Raw genomic sequence first — 11,812 nt, 5'->3', positions numbered from 1 at the left:
ATCTTGGGGTCCATGTAAAGAGAACTTTCAAAGTTGACACCAAGTAGTTAGGTTGTTCCGAAATCGAATATTGTTTTGGCTTCCAGTAACCGGGGAATTACATTTAAGAGTTTCGAGGTTTTGCTGCAGCTCTACAAAATGCTGGTTGCACTACGCTTGGAATATTGTGTTATGTTCTGGTCACCGATTTAAAAGAAGAATGTAATGCTTTAGACAGGAAAAAGCACAGATTCACCAGAATACTGCCTGTATTGAAGGACTTGTCTTATGAAGACAGGTTGAGTGAGCTCCGTCGATTTGCTCTGGAGAGAAGAAGGAAGACAGGTGACTTGATAGAGATGCACAAAGTAATGACAGACATAGATAGAGCGGATAGCCAGAAACTTTTCACCAGGGTAGAAACGGCTGTCACATGTAGTCATAAGTATAAGGTAGTTGAAGCAAGGTATAGGGCGATGTTAGGGATAGGTTCTTCACGGAGAAAATGTTAGGTGCTAGGGATGAACTGCCAGTGTTTGTATTAGAGTCAGAGACAGTCGGGGTACTTGAATGACTTTTGAACAAGCACATAGATGGCAGTAAATTGAGGTAAGTTTTATCTGACGTTAAGATAATTGCTCGGCAACACATCGTGGCTGAAGGGCCCATGCGGTGCCGTACTGTTTTATGTCCTATGCCTCACGTTCTCCCCTACATCTTTCCTTGGATGGTTTGCAAATCCTCCGTATGGGCAGACTTCTCTGTGCCAGTTATTTCACTTCCACATTTTAAGTATGCATTTCAGTTTGCCCACTCGGACAGGTATTTTGAGCTCTTGTTTCGTAAGAAAAAAGTCAGATGCCATTTAACTCCAAGATCTAGAGCAGCACTTTTTTTTTTACTGCAATTCTAATAGTGCTGGATATCTGGTGCAACAGCAGTGCCTTTGGAATATTGTCGGCAGATTCGGAAGCGTCCGTAAAGGGGGAGTTAATGTCTGAATCCAGTGCAAATTCTTGCAAGCTAAAACATATTCAAAAATGGCTTTATTAATTTCTTCAAGCAAAGTCAGAAAGAGGAACTATGATTGGTGCAGACTGCAATGGCAAAAGACAAAGCGGCCGTTAATGGTGGTGAAAGAAACATGACGCAAATGTAGTTCTGAAAGGGAGAGTGTTAGTTCGCCGAACTTCTTTTCTCTGTCTCTATTTCATCAGGTCCTATTTTTCTCTTACATGTTTCAATCATCTCAGATTTTCTAAATTATGTGTACACAACCAGTGGTATTTCGCTTTCCCCCCATTTGCAACTTGTTATCCAGCAAGCATTCTGGCGAATCTGTGCTCCATTCAAATACACAGAGAACCCCATGTCTCTTCTCTTTCCTCCCTTTCCCAATTTAGAAAGTCAACGTCATTGCTGTGCGAACATGAAACGGCTGACAGGACCAAAGCTAAACTGACTGATGGACTAGCACCATCGAAATCATTTGACTGTATTTGGAAGGTTAAAGCAAGATACATACACTGTACATCATTATCAGTCAGTCTCGTGTAGATGAAATGGAACAAGTTGTGCAAAGACTTGTTTTTTGAACATTAGACTGAAGACGGAAAACATAAAGTAAAATATGCAATATGAACCTGGGTACAGGAACAGAGATGTCTTTCGAGTTGGTCTTGAATTCTCTCAGCGTAGGAGATACAGAAATGATTCAAGACCTGTTTTCATTCATACGCTTGAAATTTTAGTATTATTAATTCACCTTGCAGAAGCAGAATATGGAGACATCCCTCTCTCTGATTTTACTCATATTTCACCCAGACAGAAATGACTGAAAGCCAAATCACCGATCTGACGACTGGCTCCTCTCCAAAGACTACCGCCCAAACAAGACTACCCGCAAACACTGTTGCCCTATCATAACTATCTGCTGATGTGACAACCCTGTAAAAGCATTACTATGCACAAGATGAACCCCGACATTTATATTCCCTCATAGACATATTCTGAGACAACGATCAAATCAGAAGAGTACTCACACATGAATATGGCCTGATCTGACTTCCCTTCAATATGTCCATTCTCTAAAAGGGCTGACCTACCGACTTATTTACCCAATGAGAATACTACGCTCTTTCAAAAAAATCCCCGGCAATAATATGACTCAACATGACTACCTTCTCACATGGCTGAGGGCTGACAAAGCCACCATCCTGAAGTTAGTGCTCAACCCTGACAGTGCTGCACCCTAACATAAGTGCCACCTTATACAGCTACCCTTGACCGAGTTACCTCCTGACATGCTCGACCACAACCCAGATGATCTTGACATTGCTACCTACAAATATGAATAACGTACAACCTGAATTCCCCCGATCCGACTCTCACCGACACAACGACCCCTTATAGAACTATGTTGATGCAGCTATTTTAACAACAGTGTAAAACTGCCCTATTTCATAATAATTCACAATAACTGAAAAGACTGCTCCTGACATGAGTGCCCCGACACGACTGCCCATAGACAGAACGACCCCAACACAGGTAACTCATCATAATTGCCCCTGATGTGACTCTGCCCTGCGGTAACTATTCCCTGACATGTCTCCTGCTGAGTTGATGATCCCCACAAAATGTCAGCCGGAACACAATTTTCGCGAAATAACTATACCCTGATGCACCGACCCGCACACGTCTATCCTTTCACTTGACTCACCTCAAGACCCAATTACCTACTAACACAACTACCCTCGACGAACGGATATGACTCATCCCTGTCAGCATGAACCACTGGCACGCTTACTCCGATCAAACTGTCCATGACGTGACTAACCTCCTGACGTGAATATCCCAGACAGGACTACACCCTGACATGACGACACTGTTACATGATCACCCTGACACCGCAAGCACACTGATACGATTCCCTCGCTGCCACAACTACTCCGAATATAACTTGTCCCAACACAACAAATAGCACAACATAACGATGCTCCTCGCAGAATTCACACTGCAATAACTACTCCCTTGGTATAACTGCAGCTCTGACATAAATACTTATTTGAAGTGAAGAAAAAATCTTTTTCACGGGTGGGTGTGGCGGTTATCTTAATCTGCCTTGATATAAGAAAATATAAATGTGTGGTATGTCGTCCTCCCCTCATCAGGACTGAAATGCAGGAACTCCAGAAGTTGAGAGAGGTGGAGCAACAATTCATCCAGCTCTGAAAGAGAGTGCTGCAAGGGCAGACACCACGAGTGATGCAGCTTTAACAGTGAGCTTCCAGTCTTCGTTCACTAATAAACTGGCAGTGGTGTTGGGTCAGGCAATGGGGAAGCGGCACATAAAAGGCGATCGGCTTGTTGTCACCGGAGTGTTACAGACTTTTGTCATCATACCGATATTTTTGGATCGTCAGTTAACATGTAAACTTCTCACGCTGACGTGAAGGCATGTTTCTGGACAGATTTCGGAAGCTTCACTTTCTTTGTAATGATTTCCTGCACAAGTGCTATGTAATTTGTTGCATTTCCCTTCACTTACGTCTTTTGCTCACAAATTCGCAACATCCGAGTACCTCATTGTCTGCTAATGGATCCTGTCAGCCCGCATTGTCAAAGGATTGCAGGACCCTGGAGAATGGGAATGCGATTGATGTCATCATAACTGGGAAACACAAGAAGCTAGAAGATGAGCCAGTTACAGGAAAGGCTACGATAAAGAAAGGGATGCAGAGGAATAGGCGAAGGGAAATTGGGCATACAGCACCAAAAGGGGATTGCAAGTAATAGGAACACACTGGGCCACTGAGTCTGTCATATTTCTTGCTTCGTTGTCGATCTGTTTGTAGTGTCAATGCACTTTCCTGCCTTACACTTCGTAATACTCCGTTCCTTGTCAGTGACTGGTCTGTACCTGAAGCCAATATTTATAATAACCAAGTGTCCACTGCACCCGGGAAATAATTACAGAGTCTGACGACCCTCTCAATGAAGGATACCCCTTCTCATTGCTTGTTGAATGGATGATAACTTATTTTGGAATTGACCCTTGATTTGTACCTTCTCTTGAAAAGACAAAAGAAAACACAGAATCGACCCTTTCAAACCTTTTATTAATTTTGTTTTACGTTTCGTTAATATATTCTCTCATCTTTTTCCAATATGCTTATGAAATTCCCTTCGCCCCAGAAATGACCATCATGAGCCTTTTTGGAACAACCTCCAATACAAGCATCTCCTCTGTGATTAAAGAGCCCAAAATTGTAGTCAGCTCTCACTTTGCGGTCTCCCTCCAGCTGAACATTATGCGATTTACCTTTGTTTCTAAAGCTGATTTCCCCATGTTGTCCTTGCTATCCAATTTCTCAATATGTAAAGGTGACGCCACATAGTCCAAAAGTAGTTAGAGTTTGATGATCTCAGGATAGCCTATTGCTCCGAATATTTCTTCTTATTTGGTCAAACCGCTGTGAATGTTAATAGAGCAACCCCAGAACTTTGAATTCTTAATTGGATTGGGCAAATAAAATTAACCACATTTTTGTAAATCGGTAGATTATCTGGACCAGTACATCAATTAAATAATTTGAGAACAGGACACTTTAACCTGGGCATTATTCAAATGGAAAGGAATAATTAGTTATATCGTTCTGAGAGATCACTGAGTGAACAGTGAACATTATGCGATAGTATTCCTCATTATGTCTGAGAGTTAGTAGTTGATTCTGAGACGAGGATCCTGAAACCTATTAAGGGAAAATACGATGGGCTATGGTGTGAGTTAGCTGTGAAACATTGCGAAATGGAAGGATGACCATTGATAAACAACGACAAATATTGAAGTACTGACGATGTGATCTGTAGAAATGGTATGTTCCGACGTGGAACAAGAATGGAAGGAAAATCGGGACCACGCCGATTCTTTGGCAACTTTTTGAACACTTTTCATTTAATCATTTCATTTGCTGCCCATCCCGCCCCCTTTCACTAAACCGTTGTGTAATTATATCAATAAAGATATGAAACAAGATGCGCTTTTCACCAATCTTGCAAACTGCACGAGACTTTTTAGTTATTTTGTAAATGTTCTGCCGCTAATTCCTTCATGGATGGCATATCTATGACCTCAGGCGGTATCTGCCATCAGGAATGCCACAAGCACATCAGTGTCCAGATGAAGGAATTACTCGTTGTCTCATCCTGAGAAGATTTAACTACTATCCTTCACTTATGGCCACTATGATTATTAACTAAACATTGTCTCTTTATCTGCTGATGTACACTTCTACAACCTACTATTATGTTCCCAGCGAATTTAATCACATTCCATATTTCCCCCTTATTAATTGATCCTTTGTTTCAAACTTGGTTTTATTGATAAACAATTTCCGAATCGATTGCCTTTCAAAACAATTTAAATGCCTCCATTATTGCATTGAATGATTAGATTCCCTACAGTGTGGAAAAAAGCCCTTCAGCCCAACAAGTCCACACCGACCCTCCAAAGAGTATCTCACACAGATCCCTTTCCCTCTGACCAATGCACCTAACACTGTGGACAATTTAGCATGGCCAACCCACCTGTCCTGCCGATCTTTGGACTGTGGGAGGAAACCAGAGCTTCCAGAGGAAACCCACGCAGACATGGAGAGATGCAAAATTCATACAGTCGCCCGAGGCTGTAATCTGCCCTGGGTTCTTGGTACTGTGAGACAGTAGTGCTAACCATTGAACCACCGTGCAGCCGAGAATGCTATCGCTAACTTCTGTCATAAGGAATGGCGTGGGCCCTATTTTCCTTCCATGTTTTTTCCACATAGTAACACACCATTTCTGTAGTTCACGTAGTCAGTATTTGAATACTTGTCGTTGCTTATCCATCGCCATCTTTTTTATTTCCCAATGTTTAACAGCTAACGCACACCACAGCCCATCATATTTTCTCTTATTAAGATTCAGGATTCACATCTCAGAATCAACTGTTGACTCTCAGTCATAATGAAGATAACTATCGCATAATGTTCACTCGTCACTCAGGGATCTCTCAGAACGATATAACCAATTATTTATTTCTTATTGAGTAATGCCCAGTTAATGTGTCCTGTTCTCAAATTATTTAATTGAGATATTTTTCCAGAAAATCCAACGATTTACAAAGACGTGACTAATTTTATTTGCCACATCTATATGTATTTTCATATCACCGACAACTACAGCTATTAATTCAGGGCAAGAAAGGCTAATTTCCGATTTCATGTCATTTGTCTCACGACTGATTCGTGGTCTGCAGAACAAAGCAAAAACGTTTTTGGCCTCCACGCATCTCTCAATTCGACACAAAGATTCTACGTTGTCTGAGCAAATAACATCACTCAATAAAATGTTTATATCCTATTTAAAGAATAATTTAGCTCCAACACCTATTCCTTTTTGGCTGTCCTATCCAAATATGGAACAGTCCTGGATGAGCATTTCCTAACCCGGTCGTCCTGCAGCCATGTCTCTGATCTCAATGATATATCTGCGTTACATTTATTCGTGTGATTAATTTAATCACTTTATTTTGAATGTTCCCTCTATTCAGGTTCAATGTCTTCAGGTTGCCTTTTACGTGTTTCCTTCCCATTATTTTTGACATCGCCCTTTTTAGATTGTGAGCCATGATTGTTCTGCCTATTGCTCTATTATTTCTACCCCCTTTTGTCGTTTGCTGCTTTACGTGGTTCCCCTTCGCTTGATTTCATGGTTCCCACATCACTGAAAAATTATTTTACGCCATCCCGAGCTTCGAGCCCTAATCTTCCCCCATGGGCATCAGTCATGGTTCTGACCAGGTGGAATCAATCCAGTTCCTGCTGATCGCACCTCCACAGAACCACTCATGCTGGAGCAACCTGAAAACGTCCCTTTAACACCACCTCTTTTGTCACGTGTTAGTTTGATCTATCCTGTTTTTCCACTCGACTTGAATATTGCGCTGCTATCAATCCTGAAATCACGACTTTTGAAGTGCGACTTTTTTGCCTCCTTCCCAACAGCCAATATTTTGCTTTTTTGATCTTGCACTTCTTTATTGCACGTATTTCGTTGAAGTGAATGCATATCATGACGACTGCTTCCAGGAGGTCAAATTACCGTTCAGAGACTTCCCTGATCCTTTCACTAATGATGCATCATACCATTCATGTTTGTGGTCACAGAGATATCCATCTGTTCTTCTTATAATTGAATTTATGTTGTATTTCCACAAGTTTTATTATTCCCCTGTGCAGCGGAGCATGTGGAGCTGTCTGAGAATTGGCTGTTAATGCTTTCCCCTCAGAGGCCATTGCCCTCATCAATATGCAAAGTGCAATGTCTGATTTTAACGCAACGACGACAGTGGATTTCAGCATTTTCTTCTCAGTCCTCATAATCTGCGTGATGGCCATCTGTTCTCTTCCTGCGTGTGTGTTTATACTGCTGTGTGCCGACCTTCCTATACTTAATATCGATGAGTTCCTCATCTTCGTGGTAACTTCAAACTTCCCAGCCGCGATTCCAGGTCCAAACGCCAGACTTCCAGGAATTGCAACTGGGGACATTTCCTGCACACATCTTGGTCCAGGGCACTTGAAATGAGTCTGGCTGCCCACGTAAAACACAAGGAGCACTCCAGGGCTTTGATTTAATACCTTGCCTGTTTTAGCCCATTAAACTGAATTTGTTTGAAGATGCATAATATCTGATGCTCTGGTTTTGTGATCAAATGGGACCTTCCAAAAAAATGGAAATCAGGAAAATTGTACATAATCTTCCAAAACTTTAGGTGTTACATCTTTCAACATTCTGCATTTCAAATAACCACGGGTCGGGACCTAGATCACATTTGGAGCGCTTAGTTTCCCAAATGAATCACAGAATTGCTGCAGCACAGACAGAATTCAATTGGGCCACTGTCACTGCATTGACTAATCAAGGTAGAATCATTACAAAGCGCTATCCCCCTGCTTTCCCCAACACCCTTGCAGGACATATTCTTCATGAAAATTCACGTTTTTCGCAGATTGTACAATGATTACTTTCCATCTTTAATCCCTGCTCCTGCTTTAGTGCCGGATATTGAATCATTCTTGATGTCTTCGTCTATGAGAGATACAAATCGTTTGTTCTATATACGCACCATTTTCTTTTTAACCATTGCTAATTTACGAGATCAATTCATTCAGGAATCCTTCAGCTGCTCTCATTTTTTTACCTACGCTTATATAAATTCTTACTCGCTTCTTTTCGATGCGCTTCTTGTTACTTCACACTTTTATTCTGCACTTTCCACTTATCAAAAATTAATCCATTGCTGGTTCTATTTAAAAACAAAAACCTGCTCCCCGTCAGCCTCACAGCATTGACAGTTTCATTCACCTTGATAGGATTCTTTACTTCCATAATTATTCACGAATGGTTCACCCTTCTCTTTAAATATTGTTTCAGTGAAAAGTATCCTTTTTGAGAGTTGCAAAATGTGTCATAAATAGCGCCTTACTGCTTATTCACCGCGTTGGCATTTCAATTTTTTTTTGCAGTCCAATCTAACCAAATGTGCGTGCAGGGGTTTGTAATTTTTTAACTAAGTTAAAGGGCCAGGTTTATTTTCGTATTTGTCATCCTCAAACTGGACGGCATTTCGTCATGTTGTCATCATTCTTTCTTCTTCGCACAGCGTTCACTGGGACCTCTCCTCTATCTATTGGTTTCTTAAACATACAATGATGTACATAGGCAGACACACCCTCTCCGCTTTTGCTACGATATTTCGGGGAAAAGTGCACTGACATAGGCTAACAGATCAGAGAGACAAAAACAACGCAGCAAAAGTCCTCGACATAACCTTGGTTCAAAGGTGTCTGAAAATCAGACACCAGGAGTGTGGTTTTCATAGCAACTGATGCAGCATGGATTGCAGATGGTATAGATATTCACTCTCAATGTTTAACACATTTAATAATTGGAGTAAAAGGATATTTCAACATAATCTTCAACTCCTCTCTGAGCTTAGAATGTATCACAACATAAATCGCACTGTTTGTACAGCAACTGAGCATCTGGAGCATGTAACCCAGTTTCATGACATAAAGAGGTATAGAAAGGGATGAATAACCTAAAACTTCCATTCTCCAGTTCGTGAAATACACTGTTGATACTGACCATGACAGTAGAAAATTCCCTGAGACAAGAAACAACAAAATGATTGAATTCCTTCGACTCTTCATCTCTGGATCTTTGGTGCTCTTATTTGTCCTCTGACTGTGGGCCCTCCTTCGGACTTTGCTGGTCACTGTAATGTGTTTGATAGTTAATAAATTGAGAAGCAGAACGAGAATAATGGCAATTCCCGGCGTTAATGTGAAATGACATAACTCAATTGCCCCCCACGTCGGAGAAAACCTGACATCACCTTTCAGCCAGCAAAACCAGGGTCTGTTCCTCAGGTAGTAGTGACCTGTAAATATAAAATACCAGAAAATATTCTTCAAACAGCTGAATACAGTGACTGTGCTCAGAACCACAGCTGCCGTTTTCACACTGCAATATTTAACTTTAAGAATTGGGCAACAAATGGCCACAAATCGATCAAAGGTAAAAATGACGGTGAACCAGACACTACAGTCAGTGGCTGCATAAAGCAGGACAGCATGGATATTACATGCAAGGATACCTTCTAATAAATGATGCTCTTCCTTATAGACAAATAGAATGTGTCGCAATATGAGGTCAATGATTAAAACCAGGAGATCTGCCACTGCCATCGTCATCAGGTAGTGAGTGACATTTCGTGAGATACCGCAGTTTTTTCCGTGACAAGATAACAATGGTTACTACATTAGCTGTGAGGAAAACAAAGAATGAATTAAAATACCCTGCCTGAATACTAGCAGACATACTGAAGACGCATTGCAACGTGCAAATGACATTCTGTACTCATGATTTCGAAAGTTTGCAGCAATGCTTAGCTTATTTGTTCTATCTAACTACAGCAATTCCATACATAGAGCATGGAATAGTAATATAAGATGAGATTTAATAAATGGTTCTGATTGTTTCAACGAATTTTGCATCATGCTATAAATCACAGGAGCTCAGCTTTATTTTTGGAATGTCACACAGAGGTCAGTTAGCATGAATTTGTGACCCATCTTTTCAACGCAATAGTTTTCTGATCAGTTTGGGTTTGAAACAAAACAAAACGCCTTTTCCCTGATAATTACCGAACAGACCTGCATTAATGTGGATTATATACAGAGTAAAGTGACGCACAAAATTGGAACCCAGCTTAAAATATTGAACATTCACTCTGTCTGCAATTTACAATTTGCACTGCAGGACACTCCCAAAGCTCAATGATTTCCTCCGGCTCGTAATTCCTGTACTCCTGTATAAGTGGGACCTGCCTTAGGATAAAAGAAAAGTCTTCAGTGTTCATACTAGTGTGCAAAAATGTATACAATGATATAAGAAGTCTTTATTAAATCTTGAGGATTCATTGAGGAATCGTCAGTTATGTTTCTTGCTCGAAATATCACCAGAGCTGTGAGGCTGCTCTAACGCTTTCTGTTTGTTCTTGGAAAGAACGAAATGAAACCTCAGGAACATATGACCATGTTGAGCGATGAGACATGTCAGGGTATACTTATGTGCAAATACATTTTGGAGACATGTCATCCTAATGGAAGTGAATGACTGGGCCAACAGTTAAGCAATGCTGCTTGTAATGAAAACAAATATGATAGACCAAGTATTTCAACTGCATGGATATGAAGTCAGTGGATATGTGGTACTAAATCAATGAGTCGTCAGTAAGACTGCAAGATAGCCAGGATTAAAATTGTAACAGCCCGACATAGAGGAGAGTAGAAGCAGCAACTGTAAGAGTGTAAATTTAAAGCGTTGTCAGACTGTTATCAATGATTTGGAGAATGAACAACAGAAAAGAATGAAAATCTCTGCAGCAAGGGGCGTACCATGCGTATCGCAGTGTATTGAAGTGCAACGTACTTACCAGGCACTGCAACAATAGCAAGAATGGGATAATAAATGAATTGAATCATCCGAAGGAGCGTTCGAATACGATGATTCAGTGACATCCGATAAAAAATTGTTTGTAAAGAAGCGCAGCGTCTCAAAGAAACCCCTTCCTATGTTTGTACCATTCCAATTTATTGTCACATTTTGCAGTGTTATCGTACCATCCCAATCCATTATGTCATTCCAATCCATTGATGTACCATTCCAAATGGTAGTTCTGATATTCCAATCCATTGTACCGCTTTAAAGCTTGTTGTCCTTGGATTCGAATCTAATGCTGTATCTGTCCAATCTCTCATTGCCAGATTCTTCTGTATAGTTGCATTATTCTAATCTGTCATTTCCCAGTAGCAAACTATGATATCCTCCGTCTCTCTTTCTCACTCTCTCGTTTTCTGGTATCACTCATCACTGTTTGTACCAGGGGTTTGAAGCCACTGACACGATGAGAGAACAAATCGAGTGATGCTACTTATGAATAGGTGAAGTACACCCGAAGGTACCCAATTAGGAGCGATGAAGACTGGCATTAGTCACAGTTACTAAACAAACAAGTTCAGTTAACTGTGTTCAACCCAACTCCCGCTGAGTCAGAATAAAACGATGTGTTGGAGAATGCTGGATGGAATACTGATGTGATAGATGAATGTGCTGACTGTAAAACGCGAGTGTGGCTAAAGCCTGAGCATCACAAATGTGGAGCTCTGATTGTGAATGAAAATGACTTAACCATTTAACTACAGATTAATGTGGAAACGAATATCCA

The 11,812-nt window shown here is 40.8% G+C and overlaps 1 protein-coding gene across 1 annotated transcript; it reads right to left on the bottom strand.

Annotated features, from left to right (window-relative positions):
* Nucleotides 1-8,945: 8,945 nt before the first annotated feature.
* Nucleotides 8,946-11,357, bottom strand: LOC148146701 (uncharacterized). Its single transcript, XM_087998106.1, has 3 exons — nucleotides 11,299-11,357; nucleotides 11,021-11,236; nucleotides 8,946-9,848 (listed from the first exon to the last, which is right to left on the bottom strand). Exon 3 carries the CDS (start codon nucleotides 9,774-9,776, stop codon nucleotides 8,946-8,948), a length of 831 nt encoding a protein of 276 aa, XP_087854232.1. The 5' UTR covers nucleotides 9,777-9,848; nucleotides 11,021-11,236; nucleotides 11,299-11,357.
* Between the last annotated feature and the right edge of the window lie 455 nt (nucleotides 11,358-11,812).

Source organism: Chiloscyllium plagiosum, unplaced genomic scaffold, assembly GCF_037043375.1.
Source record: "Chiloscyllium plagiosum isolate Xiang-an unplaced genomic scaffold, Cpla_swu_hap1 HiC_scaffold_20, whole genome shotgun sequence".
In the NCBI taxonomy this organism is placed as follows: domain Eukaryota; kingdom Metazoa; phylum Chordata; class Chondrichthyes; order Orectolobiformes; family Hemiscylliidae; genus Chiloscyllium; species Chiloscyllium plagiosum.
This window is presented reverse-complemented; position numbering and strand designations above follow the sequence as displayed.

Excerpts from the sequence above, each read along its gene's own strand:
- LOC148146701 (XM_087998106.1), bottom strand. The coding sequence starts at position 9,776 with ATGACGATGGCAGTGGCAGATCTCCTGGTTTTAATCATTGACCTCATA.